Source organism: Pocillopora damicornis, chromosome 14 (assembly GCF_964200805.1).
Source record: "Pocillopora damicornis chromosome 14, jaPocDami1.2, whole genome shotgun sequence".
NCBI lineage: Eukaryota > Metazoa > Cnidaria > Anthozoa > Scleractinia > Pocilloporidae > Pocillopora > Pocillopora damicornis.
Window position 1 is genome coordinate 16,882,656 of NC_142683.1, and position 20,737 is coordinate 16,903,392.

A 20,737-nucleotide genomic window follows, 5' to 3' on the forward strand; every position below is an offset into this window, starting at 1 on the left:
TTAGAGAAAATCTAGACTGGAAGAAAATTTTTTGCTAGAAACGTAATGTTACATCAGATTCTCGGAATGAAGCTACAAACAAACACATTCTTGTCAGTTGGGAGAATTTGTCTTCAGAACTTGGGAGTTCATGAGTTAATTAAACTAAAGTAAGTGAACAATTATTTTTAACCGTAAATAAAAATAACATCAAAATACTTCACTCGAAATACAATGACATTACACAAAACATATTTAGTTGAAACTGTTCGACCTTGTTTTTAAAATCCTACGTTACATCATGTTCAACCATGTGCGAGGTTAACTAATATATCAATAGTAGTTACGAAAAATCTGCAAAATTAAGATTCATTTAACAAAACTTTCTTCTAAAACAGCCGTGATACAGTATATCTTAATTTTTGACCACCTAACGGGTTCTAACTAAAAAGCGTACAATGAATACCTAGGTATAAATTCTTAAATCTAAGAAAGATATTATCAGACATCTTCAAATTAAACTAAGGTAAATCTAAAGAAATGAAAGCAAATTAAACAGGGAATTTTCAAAAATTGAAAGTTTTATCCTGAAGTCCTGAACCTTTTCAACTTCGGACTACATTTACATTTGTGGTGAACCTTTTCACCAAAAAAATTCCCATTGATGACTACATGGTTTACTTTATCGCCTTCTTTACTTAATTGGTATAAATATTTTCCTACAAGAAACAACAAATTCCATAGAACATACAGTGAAGTCACAACTGTGGAAACTACCGTTACAGTGAACTCTGCTTTGCTGTTTCCTTATTTCGATTACATGCACAATTTTTAACCTCTCTGTCGTAGTTCTTTAAAACGAAAAGATAAGTGTTTGATAAAACGGAATAAAATTGACCAAACTCATTTGATTACAAACAGGGTTTTAGCCAGCTTTTTGACTTGCTTTGGGCCTGTTCCCTCACAAAGTTCAATTTTCGTTTCAACATTTGCAAAAGTCGTATTATGAAAGTCAAGCGGGCGGAAAACAATTGTAGGCCGGGCCTACGGGACTAGAGGCTGGCTACACCCCTGAAAGTAGGTCTTATGTCTCTTACATATGGTCAGTAAATTCAATTATCTGTGATGTTTACTTCTTCAAATTAAGCTTAGAATGGCAATCTTGGCACTGATAGAATTAGATTCATTGAGATGGATTGAAAAAAATATTACACAAATTTTCCTGTGAAGACAATCTCAAATTGTAACAAAGTAATTTATGATATAGAGAAACCATCCAAGTTTTATTAGCATATTGCTGCAAATTTAGAAATCAAACTTTTGGAATTACAAATTTCGCCAACTTTTGCAAATGACGAACTGTTTCTTTGCTTATTAAAAGCTTAGAGTATAAACGAAATTAAAACCCGGTGAACAAGCTCCTGGTTATGTAAAAGAAAAAGTCTTTAAATTGTTTTCCATACAACTGATTGTGGTACAGGAATAGAGCTGAGTGTCATATTAACGAAAACGAACACCTCGCAATCACCTTCAACTACTGTAGGCCTTGTTACATTTCGTTCAGTTCGCAAGCGCTTAAATTTTAAAGGTAACAAAAAAAGACAATTCCACTGATCAAAATACAATAAAATAGTCTGATTTTATTTCTTCACCATGGTAGAGCTACACATCTCAAGTTCCATTCAACAAAAAGTAGAAAGTTATGAAAAATAGTCAAAATTGCCAAAATAGAGAAACATTTAACGCCTCTAAGTTCATGCGTCATTCTTTTTGAGATGAGAAAAAACAAGTTTTCATGTATTTGATTTTGTATTCAAATTTTCTCTTTCCTTTGCCATGAAGTCAAAAGTAACGTCATCTCCAATCAGCAAAAAGGGAGCCCAGTGTTTGATGTCGCGGAACTGGTCTGATTCTCTAAGGCTTCTCATGGCCAGGTTCAGTGACTCGCTTGCAGGTTTACTTTCGGCAAGGTGTCGATAAAAGCATTTCATGAACTCAAGAGTAACCTTGTCATCAATCGCCCACAGGGACACCACAACAGACCGAGCACCAGCCCCCATAAAAGCGCGTGCAATGCCAACCACACCTTCAGCCTTGATCTCGCCTCGACCGCTGTGGCAGCAACTAAGTACAACTAGTTTAGCGCGAAGTTGACCATTTAACACATCTCGAATCGTTAAAATGTAATCCTCCTTCTCGGTAGGCACAGTAGATGTTCGGTCTGGGTCAGGTGTGAGAGCAATTTCGCCAGTTTCTTCACATCCGTGTGCCGCAAAGTGAACTAAGGAAACGGAACTGAGTCTTTTTAGCACCTCACGTTTCGTGGCCTGTCTGCCAGTGATTGGCGCGATATTCAGAATTTTTCCGATCATTTCTACTTCTTCTTTAGCACGCGGAAGCTGCTCGAGGATTTTCTCTCCCTCGCTGTTAGTAACCTCAGATACCCACGGATCTCCTACAAGTAACGCACCATTCCTTTTGTGATAATCATCTGGGCAATCGGCAATGAGTCCGAGACTCGTTAATGATGGAGCGAGTCGGATTCTGAAAGATTCACAAAGGTATTTAGAATTACCATCTTTGAGTGCAGCGTAAGGAGCGAGCCACAGGGGTCCATCGGGAATAATGAGTAACTCATCCCCTTGAAGCAGGTCAGACACCGGCTTCATAACGGTATCGTACAAAGTGTTCAAGCATTCGTTTTGTTGGATAGGAGGTTGAGGGTTGTCTTCTTTAGGTTTCTCATCCACTTTTGAACGGCTCTCCCTCAAAACATCCAAAGATCGATTCTCGCATCTCACATTAGAAACAACACCAAGTTGTGTATAGACACCGAGCATGAACGACTCAAAGGACTGGCTAGATCCACTATTCTCTGAAACAAAACCTTTCAGTTTACTTTGTCTTAGCTGAACTTGTTTTCTTTCGGACACAACCCAAAGATTGACGTCAGCTTTGTCCACTGCCTGAAAGACGGTGTTTGATGGAACGCTTTTTAAAACTTTTGAAAAACGTTTCATCCAATTCGATTTAGACTTAGCAGTGACTGCTAAATCTTCATCACCTGCCTTGTGCTGACTTGCTTCACCACAAAAACTGGATTCCATAAGGTCGGACAGAGCTTGAGCTCGTCCTTTCTCAGCAACAAATAAGGCTTCATCTACATTACCTTGTTCTACGAGAACTCTCCACAAACCCGTATACGCCATTTGATATTGATTTCGAAAGTTAACTTTCCACTCGTCTTTAGATTTTAGAAGTACTCTCAAGGAATTGAATAAGTTTATGCTAGCTTGGTAGTGCTCAACGGCTTTTGGCAGTCCACCTTGCAACTCAAAAACGCATCCTAATGAATAGTAGGCCATTGCCTCCATTGATTTGTCTCTTACTTCTTTAGCTATTTTAAGATTTAGGTTGTGGTACTCTATGGCTTTTTTGAAATCACCCAGACGGTGATAGGCATTGCCAAGATTGCCATAAGCAGCACCCTCCCCATGCTTGTTTCCTACTTCTTTAGCTATTTTAAGATGTAGGTTGTGGTACTCTATGGCTTCTTTGAAATCACCCAGACTCTGATAACCATTGCCAAGATTGCCATAAGCGTTACCCTCCCCATGCTTGTTTCCTACTTCTTTAGCTATTTTAAGATGTAGGTTGTGGTACTCTATGGCTTTTTTGAAATCACCCAGACTCTGATAAGCATTGCCAAGATTGCCATAAGCGTTACCCTCCCCTTGCTTATTTCCTACTTCTTTAGCTATTTTAAGATCTAGCTTGTGGTACTCTATGGCTTCATTGAAATCACCCAGACGGTCATAACCATTGCCAAGATTGCCATAAGCGTTACCCTCCCCATGCTTGTCTCCTACTTCTTTAGCTATTTTAAGATTTAGGTTGTGGTACTCTATGGCTTTTTTGAAATCACCCAGACGGTCATAACCATTGCCAAGATTGCCATAAGCGTTACCCTCCCCATGCTTGTCTCCTACTTCTTTAGCTATTTTAAGATGTAGGTTGTGGTACTCTATGGCTTTTTTGAAATCACCCAGACGGTCATAAGCAATGCCAAGATTGCCATAAGCACCACCCTCCCCATGCTTGTTTCCTACTTCTTTAGCTATTTTAAGATTTAGGTTGTGGTACTCTATGGCTTTTTTGAAATCACCCAGACTAAAATAAGCATTGCCAAGATTGCCATAAGCAGCACCCTCCCCATGCTTGTTTCCTACTTCTTTAGCTATTTTAAGATGTAGGTTGTGGTACTCTATGGCTTTTTTGAAATCACCCAGACTCTTATAAGCAATGCCAAGATTGCCATAAGCAGCACCCTCCCCATGCTTGTTTCCTACTTCTTTAGCTATTTTAAGATGTAGGTTGTGGTACTCTATGGCTTTTTTGAAATCACCCAGACTCTGATAAGCATTGCCAAGATTGCCATAAGCGTTACCCTCCCCATGCTTATTTCCTACTTCTTTAGCTATTTTAAGATGTAGGTTGTGGTACTCTATGGCTTCTTTGAAATCACCCAGACAGTCATAACCATTGCCAAGATTGCCATAAGCGTTACCCTCCCCATGCTTGTCTCCTACTTCTTTAGCTATTTTAAGATTTAGGTTGTGGTACTCTATGGCTTTTTTGAAATCACCCAGACGGTGATAGGCATTGCCAAGATTGCCATAAGCGTTACCCTCCCCATGCTTGTCTCCTACTTCTTTAGCTATTTTAAGATGTAGGTTGTGGTACTCTATGGCTTTTTTGAAATCACCCAGACTCTTATAAGCAATGCCAAGATTGCCATAAGCAGCACCCTCCCCATGCTTGTTTCCTACTTCTTTAGCTATTTTAAGATTTAGGTTGTGGTACTCTATGGCTTTTTTGAAATCACCCAGACTCTTATAAGCAATGCCAAGATTGCCATAAGCAGCACCCTCCCCATGCTTGTTTCCTACTTCTTTAGCTATTTTAAGATGTAGGTTGTGGTACTCTATGGCTTTTTTGAAATCACCCAGACTCTGATAAGCATTGCCAAGATTGCCATAAGCGTTACCCTCCCCATGCTTGTCTCCTACTTCTTTAGCTATTTTAAGATTTAGGTTGTGGTACTCTATGGCTTTTTTGAAATCACCCAGACGGTCATAGGCATTGCCAAGATTGCCATAAGCGTTACCCTCCCCATGCTTGTCTCCTACTTCTTTAGCTATTTTAAGATGTAGGTTGTGGTACTCTATGGCTTTTTTGAAATCACCCAGACGGTCATAAGCAATGCCAAGATTGCCATAAGCAGCACCCTCCCCATGCTTGTTTCCTACTTCTTTAGCTATTTTAAGATTTAGGTTGTGGTACTCTATGGCTTTTTTGAAATCACCCAGACTAAAATAAGCATTGCCAAGATTGCCATAAGCAGCACCCTCCCCATGCTTGTTTCCTACTTCTTTAGCTATTTTAAGATGTAGGTTGTGGTACTCTATGGCTTTTTTGAAATCACCCAGACTCTTATAAGCAATGCCAAGATTGCCATAAGCAGCACCCTCCCCATGCTTGTTTCCTACTTCTTTAGCTATTTTAAGATGTAGGTTGTGGTACTCTATGGCTTTTTTGAAATCACCCAGACTCTTATAAGCAATGCCAAGATTGCCATAAGCAGCACCCTCCCCATGCTTGTTTCCTACTTCTTTAGCTATTTTAAGATGTAGGTTGTGGTACTCTATGGCTTTTTTGAAATCACCCAGACTCTGATAAGCATTGCCAAGATTGCCATAAGCAGCACCCTCCCCATGCTTGTCTCCTACTTCTTTAGCTTTTTTAAGATATAGGTTGAGGTACTCTATGGCTTCTTCTCCCCGATTATAGAGATCTATGACTTTCTTGACATCACCTGAACTTGCACTACCATGGTCATGACTAATAGGATCTTTTTCCTCCATGGACCTATCTCCCACTTCACTGACAGACTGAAGTCTTAATGACAACAACATCCTATTCTTTTTGTCAATCTTTTTTATGTTAAGGGTTAAAAATGTGGAAAAAACAAAGAAATATTATCTTTCTGATCATATTAATTTATGATAGTCCATTTTAACATTTGCGTGCTTGGTTCTCAAGCATTTGAACTGGATTGTGGCTAAGGGTGACCTTGTTATGATAAAAACATTGCTGCTATTTAAAGCAAACTACTTTGTTATTATCGTTTCTAGATACTGGTCTCTATCACAACAAGGTCATCTTTATTTTTACTCCAAATCAAAGGCTTGGCAACTAAGTACACAACTATAAAATGGCCCATTAGGAGGGCTTGCATGAAAGATAGATGTTTTATCAACATTCAGTTAGTCAGTTATGAAGTAAATTTACATTTCAAAAAATCTTTTTTCAGTGTGCAGCCTCAAAATTTAACGCGAAATATCTAAATTTAATCCCTTTTTTACAAAAACTGAGCAGCACTTGCTCAATTTTTAAATTAATATAGCTTTAACATCAGACGAATGTTAACAGCAGTGGAAGAAATGAGTCTACAACACCAATACGTGTCTTTAAAATTTTTATTTGTCCATAGGAAAGCAGGACGAAAGTTTCCGAGTCTCTAAGTAGCGGAAAAAAAAGTCGAAGGCAAGAAAACCTGCATAAGTTATCTAAACATTACCGAGCTTTTGTTCTGGCTTGTTTTAGAGAGATCATCTAGCCACGTACCATGTATAAACTGGATGAATATTAGTCTTTTCACCCTTTAACTCCCATGAGTGACCAAGAGAGAATTTCTCCTTACAATAGCAATACAATATCAATCAGATAAGTGTTGAGAGTAAAAAAATATATCAATTTGGGGATAATTAGTTGATCCAATGCTGAATTCTTTGAACTAACATTACAAAAATCGTACGGTTAACAGTAAGGATAATTACAAACTTGGTCTGTGAATTAAAGGGTTATCTAAACTAATGTACCAGTTATTGGCATGGATAGTATAACTAAGTCAAATTGGCTAAAAGGAGTAATATCTTTAATAAGTCATGAGGTAATAACTTATCCTACGTTTCTTAATAACACACACTTAAAGTATGTGAGCTGACAAGTTCCCATCATAATTAATACCCTTCTTTGTATTTTCTCCCTTGAAACATCAAATTATGGAAACTATTTCCATTATACCCACGGTTAAAAATGAAAGATTCCTTCAAAGGATACAGCTAGTCCCTTATCACACCAACTGATCGCTTCTTCAAATCTCTTCAATTCAACACAAGCAGTGGCTCCTGTAGGCAACAACACAAAGAAGCATACTATAACTGTAGCTCAATTCTGAGAAAAGAACCTGAAACCATTGAAATCATTACAGACCAGAAGAAAAAAAAAGACAAAACAAAACAAAACAAAAAAACTAAACGGAAAAGAATAAACAGGCCCTATTAGGTTTCAGTTAGATTTACTTAGCTTTACAGACAACTAAAACTTCAAAGAACTTTTAAATTGGGATCAACAACTCCCACAAAAACACTAAGAGTTAGTTAAGTCCTGATGCTTCTTTTTAAAACAGCCAGATAGTGACTTGAGAGCGTGTCCACGAGAACACCAGCAGTCGTGCTACGTGCCATCCCACCGATTTCAGTGAAACTTTGCCAATTTAAAGGGTCTACCCCAAAACTAAAAAAACAGACTGGTTTCTGCTTTAGTTTTTCCGGAGGGAGATAGACCACCCCCCCGGTTTTTCTTGGATTTCAAGGAAATCGCTTCAATGGGTAAAATGTATGAAGCTCTCACTGCAATGGTATTTAACCGATTACTTTGAGGGTTTGCACACATACTTTTTACATCCTCAGTTAATAGGCGCCGCGAGTATCAGTCAGTTTGATCTACGGCTTGTCAATCAACAGAGGCAAACATACGACTGTGTTTTCAGACTTTTCGATTTATCCAAATATTTGGCAACTTTGAGGTCAAATATCTCCCGTTGCCAGAAAGCTACAAGACTAATCTTAATTACCCTTTATAACCCATCATTTCATCTCTGAGAATCATCAAAAAAATATTTGGGCGCTACCGTATTTTTGTCTTGGATGCCTTTTAAAATCTGCGACTGTGACAAGTTTCTCTCAACTACACCTGTCACGCAATTCTTGCTCTAGGCGGTCACTTGACAAAATAAACCTACATTTTTTAGCTCTTTATACAAGATGATTGATCGAGAAAGGTAAAAAATGGGAAAACTTTCGGGATTTTTTGGTTGGAATGGAAAATTTCACGTTTAGAGAGATGCATGTTGACGAAAAATCAATGGGAAAATCATAGCGTTTCTTTCTTCAGTCGTTTATTACTTTCAAAATTTGCTAAAATCAGGACATAGGGCTCTTGTACAGAACAAAACATTCATTAGCCTATACTTTGATCGTCTATTATTATCATCGCACAGTTTACAATAAGGAAACTGTAACAGGAGAGGAGATTTTAAAGTCACATGTCGCCTTCTTGTTGACGTACAAGTTCCCGAGTGTAACAACTTCTGCTTTTCCATACCGCGAATGACGAGAAACTCTGCCCCCCTTATTTGGTAGGAGCCAGTACCAGTAGCCCCATAAATTCATTAACTACGTCATGTTTCCAGAAAATAAGACTTGAAAATGTTTTTTCCACTTTCCACCATCAAGAAATCCACGTAGAGTATTGTAGTTGTAGTATTTGTAGGGTTACTACGTGACCTTTCATGAGAAGTAAAAATTGTTCACCTTTTTTCTTTTTTTAAGAAGACACTTCTAGAAAGTTCTTAATCCTTCTGTTATCTTATTTTCCTGTTTTTTGACTGCAAATATCATTTGCATTTGCTATTATTTTCGCTGATTGTCATGGCCTTTCCTGCGTGCACGTGCGAGCTAGTTCATATACAGGACTCTTTCGAGTTTCTCTGGGTGGTGTCGGGCTTAGGTGTGTAGGTCTGGCTCAAAAGATATCTGCACGCTGCAACACGTCTTCCTATGTTTGCTCCTTTTTCTTCAATTGGATTTTCATTCTCTTGCTTGCATTATCACACATTTATGTTTTTTTATTCCCTCGGCGCGTTCCCTCAGATTTGGAAGTAGGCCATGAAAAGTCAATATTGACCAGAACTGAAATCCTTTTCTATCACTATTTGTTTCAGAGAACCCCCGTCATTTGTGACTTTATTTCACAAGAAAATGTGTTTTTATTTGCTATTTATTTCCATTAGCAAATAAAACTAGGTCCTGATAAGTTTTTTTGTCTCGTGACTCCCAAAAACTGTGTTTGCGACAACATCAATTGAGAAATCAAAGGCAATAATAATAAATAATAATAATAATAATAATAATAATAACTTTATTTAAGTGTCTGTGTATTTTTTAGCACTGCTGTGCTAATTGGGGACACTGTAAATAAGGAAACAAATATCGTAAATGAACAGAAACTTGTTAAAAATCCCAACTGGTAGGAGGCAGACCAGTTGGCTATTTACAAAGCGTGCAGGAGTTGAATTCGGGGCCACCGAAGACAAATCCATCCAGTGGCAGGGAGGAGGACTTGAACCCGGGACCTCCGGCTTACAAGTGCAGCGCCCTAACCACTAGGCAATTACGCCTGAGAAATTCGCTTGTAGCCTTCTACCCGCAGAAGGCAACTCCATATAATGAAACGTTCTAGGACCTCTATAAACTAGAGACATTGCGTGATGTTGAGGGTTGAAATATTTACCCTAAATCTGTGACCCTCAAACGGATCACGTACTCGTACATGTAACGTCCGGAAAATGTCACGCATGTATAACACCGTGGGCGCACCTGGCGAATTCTATCCATTGGCTTCAATAGCAAAGAGACAACTTATTTACTATTTGTATATGAACAAGCTTTTTTACCCTACTTGAAAAAATCCTTGATGAAGTCTACTATTGTCAGGACAAGGATCTTGTCTTGTCTTGTCTTGTCTCTGTCTTACCGGTCTCACGTTACCAACTACGCCGTAACAATAATGGTATATTGTTAGAAAGACCTCAGCTAAGAACGAAGAAGACCTTGGGAGATCGCGCGTTATCGATGGCTGCCCCCTTTTTATGGAACAGTCATCCTCTGCCAATTAGACAGGAAACATCAAGCGACTCTTTTAAACGCTCTGTTAAAACATATTTATTTAAAAAGGCTTTTAGTTAGATTATTTATTTATTTATTTATTTATTTATTTTATTTTTATTTTTTTATTATTTTTATTTTTTTAATATTGTAATGTTAATATTGTAATATTGTAATTTTACCGAGTAATTTTACTGGTTTTAATTTAGTTTTTAATAATATTGAAATGCGCTTTTGAGTATTTTTATAGAAAAAGCGCAATATAAGTATTAAATATTATTATTATTGTCAGACGAAACGCGTGAGAGATAAATACAAGTTTTTACTTTCTCAGTTCGTGCAGCGATGCTCACTAGTTTGTTCCGTCGAAAACGCTTTTCATGTGAAGTCACGTCGACCTCGACAGAAAAATTAAGCTCACCCTGTCATAATCGATGGTTTGATACCGTAAGTACCAATTTAGGTACATCATTGGGCTTTGATCACAATGATAAAAAAAATGTGCGTTTCCTCACGCTTGCCACGTTTATTCTTTGGAAAATTATTTTACTGGAGGGCGATGTCCCTTACCTTGACGCGTCTTGACTCTGGCCGACGAAAATTATCGAGGTGAACTCCATGAAATTCTAGTCAAATGTTTAAAAACTTTGTCTACCCTTGATTTGCACGCAGAAAAAAAAAGGCAAATTCCGAACGGTATTTCAAAACATTTTATTCATTAGTCAATTTATGAACTGTTTTATAGCAGCCCGAGGAAAAAGCAAAATTGAAACAACCGGCGTATCGGTGAAATGAATTCCAATTTTTTCAACAAGGAGTTGGTAAGTTCATTTTTCCTAGTAAATTTAAGTGGGGTTCATTTTTTGTGACAGCCGATCAAAGATAGACATCTCTGAAACGTCTCTGAAACTCTTTTTAAAAAGAGTTTACACTTCCAGTAATATTTTCCTCCTTCTCGCAACAGCGCAACAGACATTTTAATCCTATGTAGTGTAGGTGTATCAGTTCTATTACGTCTTCATAGTGATGTCATATAAGAAATCGAGTGTCTAAAAAGCCCTCAATTTAATCTCGAATTGAGCCCTCAATTTAATCTCGAATTGAGCCCTCAATTTAACAGTCGAATTGATAAAGTCAAGATGGTGCAGTTGTCTTGTTCATTTGCAACTAACTGTAAAACCAAATGTTATTTTTCTCGCGCTGGCCAGGGACGGAAACAGCTCACACCTCTACATTCCTGGGTATACAGCTTAAAAAAAAACATTTGAGAGACGTCGATGTATCCCAAACATGCGTTTCGTCCGAGATGGAGCTTATTCTAGCGCGTATTGGCTTATTTGGAGATTACGAAGGCCGCGATTTCACGATGTACCTCAAATATCGTGCACAACTTGGTGTGAGATTTAGACCTTCGGGTTCGTAAATGCCAGTATCCTCCTCATAAAAATCGGAGACATAAAGTGAGAGAGAGATGAATCTGCAGATGGCAGAAGAAATCAAAGCTGGTGGCGAGTCTTCCTGGTGGCGGCAAGGTGACTGTAAACCTAAATAGAACGCGTACTGTAGCTGCTATCTTAGAGCCGGTAATGAATAAGGAAGAAGGGCAAGAAGAGCGCTTATCTGAACATCAGTTTTCCTAACTGGTGATTTGTGACTGAGATGAACTTTATATCATATGATTGCTAGGGATACGCAGGTACTGTAGAGGCGCTCACATAGATAGAGGTGGGCGATCCTCCCTCTGACTTAAGAACTGCGACAAGTTTATAGCACAGACCAACTGGCACAGTTTGAAGCACCTCAGGGTCTCACTAGGCTCGTCACATTAGAAACCTTCAGCAAACTAATCGTAGAAGCGGGTGGTTATCAGCAACGTGCACAGATTTCTGAACGCTGGTCATCGCGAGAACTATACCTAATCCTTCAGAGACGGAACAAGAAAGCGAGATATTCTTGCTAAAAGAAGGATGTATCAAGACGTTTCAGTCATTGGCTGCCATCCAAATGTACCCTGACAAAGACAAACACAGTGAGGCCGACAAAAAAATTCCGCCTAGGATAAGATCAAGAGGAAATGGACTAAGACCGGCGTGCCATTTTATAGGGGACGGCTACGTTCAAGGTCGGACCTCAGGTAAAAATTCTGACGAACAATCTCTAACTAGCCAAGAGGACTTTGGATGGGCTCTTTCGAAAACACAAAAAACAGCCACCTTTTCTCAGAAAGCAGAGAATTATCTCCTAGACGTGTGCTGGATAAGGGAGGAAACTAGTAAGGCAACCGCCTCTAATGTGATATTCCAAATATCGAGAGAGTTTAAGAGACGACACCAGTCAGAAATGTTATCTAAGACTGACCGGTTGATACAGCAGCAAATCGCTCGATACTTCAGCCGGTTATCTGCCGTAACAAAAATTGGTTTATTGATGAGGTCCCCCTCTGTAAATATGAATGAGGACGGAGAGGCCGTTGCCAATGATCTAGCTTCAGAATTCGAAACTGACCGAACAAGGCAGAAGATAAGGAGGGACTTTGCAAAATTTAGACAAAGACTGCAGGAGAGGGTACAGCTGCTATTAAGCTAAAAAAAAAAGACATTTGCATCTCACTTTTCTTTCATAATTATTGTCTTTGCTCACGAAAACAACTGGCCATGTCTTGGAATTTCATTAAGGGAGATTTGCAAGCCTACTCGTCAAATTACTGCTGGCTCATTCTTATTTTAAAATTTTACAAGTCACGCAATTAAACCCGGCAACACTCGATCTAGAGAGATGTGGATTTATATGTAGTAATAGAATGCTTGAAAAAAATATGCAGATATTTTACGATCGAAGCAGGTAAATAATCATAGAGATCTGCAGATTATTCTTAAATTGTTATCCAGCAGACAGCATGAACAACGCGCTTGAATAATTCCCACGGAGAGTCTTCGGGTCACACAACAGATGTTAGCATAGCGGAGTTCTGCATGTAAATGTTCGATGGCGGTAAGTAACAACGTCAACACTATTTTAATTTTATTTTCGGGATAGAAGCACAGTTTTTAGTCCGATAGAACTATTGATATTTGCTCTCAAGCGAGAGCGCAGAATTTCTCGTCTGTGAAAGCCGAAGTTGTAGCACACTGGAACATGTAGTAATATCAACCAACACGCAGCATGTGACTTTAAAATCTCCTAAAATGAGCAATGATGATGGTAAACAATCAAATTATAGACTAATGAATGTTTTGTGCCCTACAAAAGCCATATCTGCTGACTTAAGCAAATCTTCAAAGTAATAAACGACTGAAGAAAGAAACGCTACGATTTTGCCATTTATTTTTCGTCTACATGCATCTCTCTAAACGTGAAATTTTCCATTCCTACAACAAATCTCGAAAGTTTTTAACATTTTTTACCTTTCTTTAACAACCATCTTGTATAAAGAGCTAAAAAATGTAGGTTTATTTTGTCAAGTGACCGCCTAGAGCAAGAAGTGCGTGACAGGTGTAGTTAAGAGAAACTTGTCACAGTCGCAGATTTTAAAAGGCATCCAAGACAAAAATACGGTAGTGCCCAAAGATTTTTTTGATGATTTTCAGAGATAAAATGATGGGTTATAAAGGGTAATTAAGATTAGTGTTGTAGCTTTCTGGCAACGGGAGATATTTGACCTCAAAGTTGTCAAATATTTGGATGAATCGAAATGTCTAAAAACACAGTCATATATTTGCCTCCGTTGATTGACAAGCCGTCAATCAAACTGACTGATGCTCGCAGCAGACATTAACTAAGGATGTAAAAATATGTGTGCAAATCCTCAAAGTAATTGGTTAAATACCATCGTAGTAAGATCTTCATACATTTTACCTATTTGAAGCGATTTTCTTGGTGAAAACTAAGAAAAAAAAGGGGGGGTTGTCTATCCCCCCCCAGAAAAAAAAACAAAGCAGAAACCAGTTTGTCTTTTTGAGTTTTGGGGTAGACCCTTTAAACTGGCAAAGTTTCATTGAAATCGGTGAGATGGCATGTAGCACGACTCTCCGGTGCTCTCGTGGACACGCTCTTAACATATCTGACACCTGTGACTCATTGAACTTAAGGAACTAAAATATTCATGCTGAAATTTTGCTTTGCATTCCGCATTGAGTTCTTCATCCCGTTCAAAATAATATTCTCATCATGATTAATGGAAGTAATGGCGTAGCAGTCAAGAGCTGGATTCAAATGTACATCAGGGTGGTCTCGACCTCTTAATTAAAGTCAATTGAGACAAGATTGAACTCCATTTAACCTCATTTAACCTTAGAGTGTTAAGTTCTTTTATTATTATTATTATTATAGTACAGCTAACACATCTAACCTCTCAGAATTGCCTTAAGGAAAGTTGGATTTAACTCAATGGCTGCTTCTGCATCCCTTAGTGAATCCTGGTGATTTCCTGTTATTGAAATAAATATCTCTGATTAGCCATACATGTTGCAAACCAACTACCATTACTATAATTTTGGGGAAAAACTTGTGATGCTCATTGATATCTGGGGAAAGAGGTTACTTCTTTGTATATTTGAGAGGCCAAGATAAGATGTAAATTTTTCCGGGCATGCATTCAAAATTATCACTGTTTTCAGAAAACTACCACTGACAACTCAATAGCTTCATAATAGAAAAAAAAAATGCATATTAAAGCTCTCATCATCTTACCAAGTTTAAAATGTGCAATAGCCCTGTTGTTGTGCAGTTTGGCCTTCAGTTCTTTCTCGTTGCAGTTCATTTTAATTCCTTTGGTGTAAAAATGAATAGCATTGATGAAATCTCCTTTCTTGAAGGCCTCATTACCCTCATTCCTATAAACATCAGCTGCAGCTGCAAAGAAAAAATAAAAAATAAAAAATAATTTGTGTCAAAGTCTGTGGTTGTAGTTAATAATTACCTGTGGTTGTAGTTAATTAGTGCATAAGCAGAGCTGCCAAGATCTGGAGATTTAAAATCTGTAGATTTTTCCTTTAGTGCCAGCTGCCACTTTTGCACCTGCCTGACTTGACACATCCCCTGAAAAGCTTGGAGGATGCGTGCAGTCCCCCCCCTCCCCCCTTCAACAGTTATTATATAACTAACAGTTATTATATAGATGATAAGAATAATGATAAAGAAGATGAGATTAATATTTATAATGATGTTAATAATTTGGGTGACAACAGTGGTAATAACAATGATGAGAATTAAGCATCACTCAATTAGAAGCAAACCCTTGGGCATTTAAACTTTTGGAGATAGGTTTCCTAAAATTCCTATTCCACAGGCAAAATTAATAATGTGTTAAAATGCCCCACACAATTTTTAGGCAAAAAAATAAAATAAAATAATAATAATAATAAGCAACCTGACTTTCAACTAATTGACCAAGCTTTAAAACCTAGACCTTATAGACTTTTTTCTTCTGAGCCATTTGTTAGTTAAAGTTCATTATCTACCTTAACTCTCTGAAACCCTAAGAGTGACCAGCATCTCACTTCTCCTTACAGTAATACTGCTGAATCATTCACTAAGCTCATGAGAATAAAGGAAATGATCACCAACCTAAGAAGCATTGATCTTCAAATGAATTCTCGTTTTCAGTACCACAAGAAACATACAAAGAATAGTATGGAGAATATGGATACTGATGTTAGGGTGTCAAGGGTTAAATACCTCCATATTCAATGATATAACACTTGCACTCTACTGGAAATTGGTTGCTGGGGGGAAGTTGAAACTTTCAATTGATTGTTGCATAATATAATGGAAAGATGATGATGATGACGGTACTTATGATGCAAACTTACAAAATGGATGTTATATGATGATCAAATAAAGTCTTTACTTATTATAACTTTGCGTACTTGCTTTGAACTTTGAGAAAAGAAAATAACAAAAATTTCATAGATCCTCTCAGTCAATGAACAACATATTGTAATCATAGAAGAGAGTCATGACTGGCCAAACATCCTTTAAAGGTGTCATGCAGTGTATTAATGTCGTTCTCCACATCTGCTTACATTCTTGAAACTGGTGGAATAGAAAACATTTTAACAGTGACTAACTGAAGCCAAAGTTGAACCTGGCTCACCTCGTAAAGTGTCCTCATCAAAATCTGGAGCATTTTCTTTATCAGGTAAGTCTTCATTTTCAGATGGAACCTTAATTGGACTTCTTTCTTTAGCCATAGCAACTGTAAGGAGATGTTTCTTGCTGTTTTAAGTCATCCTGGCCTGAAAGAAAAGATGGTTGCAAACTGTAGCTTAACATATTACCCTATTGTAAAATATCTTTTCCCTTCTGAGAATCAGAGGGATACATAGACACAAAACCATAAGCAATTAATATTAATAGCAAACTAAAAGTAGCAAGAGAACAAAAGATTTATATACTGACAGAAGGAATCAAGCATTAATATTAAATGAACAGTAATTCACTTCTCATTACAATAAATTTCAAGATTTACTTAAGACATTCCCAATTAACTGAAATAAATTGGGCAAAAATCAACATCTGTGTGTTTCAAGTTCATATAATTTGTAACAGTAGCAACTTAAATCATTTAAACTAAGAGGTGGTAGGTAGTTAGGTCCCATCTGGATTTGAAAAGTGGTCCGTCCAGGGCGCGAGCTTTAATTAATCTTGGTTTCCTCACATGAAGCAACTGGGAGTATTATCACCAAACCCTGGACAGGATGCAGGTCCATTCCCCCATTATTCCCCCCCCCCCCCACCCCCCTAGCATTTTATCAGGTTTCCCTAACTAATGTTTGCTACCCATTTATACTCCTGGGTGGAGACAGACACTGTAAGAGCAAAGTGTTTTGCACAAGAACACAACACATTGACTGGAACCCAGACCTCTTGACCCTGAGTCCAGCACAGGCCAGGCCAGGCTACAAATGCAGACCTCTTGACTGTGCATCTACCTCACTAATCATAAGACCATCATGTCTCCACAAGAGGAGACAGTTTATGCTGACTCCTTTCTCATAAGAAACAAATTTTACAACACCAAAGAAAAATTGTCTTATCTGATTTTTAAATAGGGATTACTGGTCAAAACTTGTAAAAGATATATTTCTTTAATTCAATTTCCCACAGTTGAACTGACATCCATATTTGTATAGGTGAGTGTTCATTCCACTGTTACACTTTAATCACTGGAAAAACAGTGAAATATATACACTTATGCATGCTGATGTATGTTGAAATGGATTTCAATTTGGTACAGCTAGGTGCTGACATTTGTGGTTTACTAGTATATATATATATATATATATGGTGTATGTATATTTAAAAAATTGTTTTTACATTCATTTTGTGTTTACATTGTTTTGTGCACATAATTGATTTGTCTTTGATGCTAACTTTAATTCTCCTAATAATCAAGATGGCTTGTTTTTTAAATATAAAATATTCCTTACTGGCTGTCTCCATGTACTAATAAATTCAATAAAAACTAGAGTAACGAGGAAATCGATTGTACTGGAATTTTAAATAGCCAGAGATACATGTACAGTGTAGATTATTTTTACAAAAGCCAGACTAAATTCTAACTAACCAGTTAAGCACCAGGGCTTTACTAGGGAATATTGGCCCAAGGTTGTGGCAGTATAGAAATGGCATAGTACCAAGATTTCCCAGTACAGCTCAAGAAAGAAAGGTAATTGTCATGCACTAATGTCACTTGGACTAAACAGGTTTCCTTGAAATTTACATGTTTAGGACTGTCTGTATGGTGTGATGATGGTCTTGGTGGCAAAATCCTGACCAAGTAAGAACCAATCAGAACTTTTTATTTACCTCAAGCCTACGTTGCCATGTGATAACATAGATTATCACCAGACACATACTTGGATGTGTGCAGCCACATGCAAAACTAAATCAGTTTTATTGTGATCATTGATTGATCATATATTGATGAGAAGATGACAAAAGGTAAAACTTTACTCAGATACCAGTCAATCATTACCAGTTGATGAATCGGATTCCTAAAACTTGAATGTAGTTAATTGAAAGGACGCTTCCAATAAATCACTAGCTGGCATTTGAAGTAAAATCAACCTGTCTCAATATTTAACAAGGAAATCAGTATAACAGTATAGTTTGGAAGGACAATCTAAGCAGTCTATCCAAAAGAAAAAATTACTTTCAAACTATTAAATTATAAACATAAGCACATGAAATAAGCTGGAAATGTTTATCGCTTTTTGATTAAATGCATCTTAAATACGGGAGCAATTTAAGTTAACACATAATCCAGACATGAAAGCTATGCTCCACATGCACATGACACGGAAACTAAACTGAAAGTGTTTCAGTCATCGGGGCTTGCACTAAATCAAATCGGTAATTTGGAGATTCCTTTAAACTCTCCCAAATTAATTTTTTTTTTAGGTAAATGCCGAGTATTGGCTGAGAATTTTTTTTTAATTCGACAGTTGTAACATGTTCATGTAAGCACAGCTGAATTAGCTTACAAGTAACACTAAGCGTCAATACAATAAATACGCGCCAGAATCATATAAAAGTTGGTAATCCTCGTCAGTTAACTGTAGGAACGTCTTACATTGCCGGACATCAAAGAAATTAGGACAGATTGAGAACATTTGAAGGAGAAAATGTTACCTGAGAAACTCCAAATAAAAGTACTTACCTTATATTCACAAATCTGATTCAACCATGCGTTCTTACTTCTGTCGCGGAAATGCAAGGCACGTTTGACTGATTTACGACCTTGATTCCTCAATCCATCATGGAAATGTTTGAAAGAAAGTCACTAAGACTGAGAAAGTACCAAGAAAGACTCGGAAGCTATATTGTAGAGCGAAGAATCCCAATGGCGGGTTGCGAAAATGAAGGGGGAGTCCCCTGGCCCATAAGTCTGTGCAAGCTTGAAGCCGGAAGTGCCTCCTCAACGTGTTTATTTACATAAAAATTCATTATTTCTCGCACGCTTCTCGCATCTTTTAAGGTCCACTACAATATTTCATCTTATTTTAACAAGTTCTCATTAACATTCTTAAGTCTTTCTAATATTAGAAACGTATTCCTCTCGGAATATATTCATATAAATTTTGCTGCAGCGTGAACGTAAACTGTTATTTATCGTATTCTCATTTTGTGATTGCATCCCTTTAGAGGACTTTAGAGCCAGCAGGGTAGGTGGCACCGCACTGGTTCAGGGGATACGTATCCAGTTTCTTTTTTTTTTCTAAGAGGATTTTTTGGATTTTCTTTACCTGGCGTTTTGTCTCGCCCTACAGGCTCGTTAAAATACAAACAGCGTGTGAAAATACATATATCTTAATAGACGTTTTGATGTGTAGTATCGCTGAGTATTTTTACGGGCTCAAGTTGTGCCGTATTTTGACGAGCCCGTGAGGTGGGTCAAAATACAAAGAAATAGTAAAAATACTCACCAATTGCAATACTTCACACCAAAAACGTCTAATAAGTTTTGTTATCCAACTTTTTTCTGCGAAGTCTTTCTATTCATTTCTCATAAGGCGGGAAAAACAAAGCGGACAGAGAAGCGCAGCCGACCCTTAAACAGGTTTTTTTAACAGTAAAAAATAAACAGGTGTACAATATCGCCAGTATAAATGTGGTATATATATACGCATTATTTGAACTCTACTTTGTGCAGTTAGATTATAAACCAAATTATCTTGTGGTACCCTTCACCAACGCAGCACCACAGATTCCTTAGAAACTAGTCCCATTTATTCATGCGTTGTTAATTACAATGCCCGCCGCTGGTGCCAGGCTAAAAGCAACTAAAAGAAGCCTAATCAGTAGACTGCATCTCTATATGCTGTTATTTTTGTTCCCATCAAGCAGCGCAACGTTATTGGCCACAGTTGAAAGTGAGTTGATGCCGTAAAGCTTGATATGTTAGATTGAAAGGAATCTAAACAATTGAGCACAAATAATGTGCTTTGAAAATAAATACCTAACTTTCCATAAGTTTCCGACCAACACGTTAGGGCTCATGAAAGAAACTATTTCAACCGTGCGTTGACTGAATAAGAGACGAAATGGCCGAAGTCGCCTGGAAATTCAGAGAATTTTCATCTTCAAAGCATACAAAGTGCTGTCTAGATAAATATAATTTAATATTCCCTCTGCTACGCTTCGGCGCGTTGATAATTTTATTTAAGGAAAACATTTCGCTACGCTGTAAACGATCTTGTCTTAGATTGGTCAAAAAACTGACAGGTGAAATCACGCGTGTTAATGAACTTTATTTTCTGATTGAATACAAAATTCTCGAGGGATTTGTTTGTGACGTCATGAGCGTGCACAATAGGAATATGAAGCACGCTCACGCAATTAAATTTGATTAGACAAATTTACGCGCTATGTTATAATTTGTTTTGATGGCTGTTTCCTTAATTCAATGAAAAAAGGAATTGAAAATCGAGGCGTACTAAATTTAAACGGAAAAAGATATCACGACATTTTTCATATCTTAAATATAAAGACAAAAGCAATCAATATTGAAGTAAATTTTCGTCGGTTTTGATGTATCGACGATCCAATTTTTTTTAATGTACTAAACAGGGTAGTTTGAAAACATGAGGATTCTTTTTTCACAGGGAGCTGTAGCTGAATGTCATTTAGTTAACCCCGCTTTAACTTGGTATGTTTTGCTGATGTGATTGGAACACATTTTGTTC

General features: G+C 37.5%; 3 protein-coding genes across 3 annotated transcripts in view; all 3 read right to left on the reverse strand.

Moving 5' to 3' along the window:
* Positions 1-18,833, reverse strand: part of LOC149034767 (uncharacterized) — a 72,204-nt gene extending 53,371 nt beyond the window's left edge. Inside the window, exon 1 of the mRNA XM_089194455.1 lies at positions 18,712-18,833. The gene's annotated coding sequence lies outside the window, so the exon portion shown is untranslated. The remainder of the gene's footprint in view (positions 1-18,711) is intronic.
* Positions 1-20,737, reverse strand: part of LOC149034771 (uncharacterized) — a 90,220-nt gene that overhangs the window by 23,273 nt on the left and 46,210 nt on the right. The window lies entirely within an intron of this gene.
* LOC149034772 (uncharacterized) lies at positions 215-18,941 on the reverse strand. Its single transcript, XM_089194454.1, has 6 exons — positions 18,712-18,941; positions 16,144-16,285; positions 14,739-14,900; positions 14,398-14,475; positions 7,162-7,229; positions 215-5,972 (listed from the first exon to the last, which is right to left on the reverse strand). The coding sequence occupies exons 2-6, from the start codon at positions 16,238-16,240 to the stop codon at positions 1,773-1,775; spliced, it is 4,605 nt and encodes a 1,534-aa protein (XP_089050580.1). The 5' UTR covers positions 16,241-16,285; positions 18,712-18,941; the 3' UTR covers positions 215-1,772.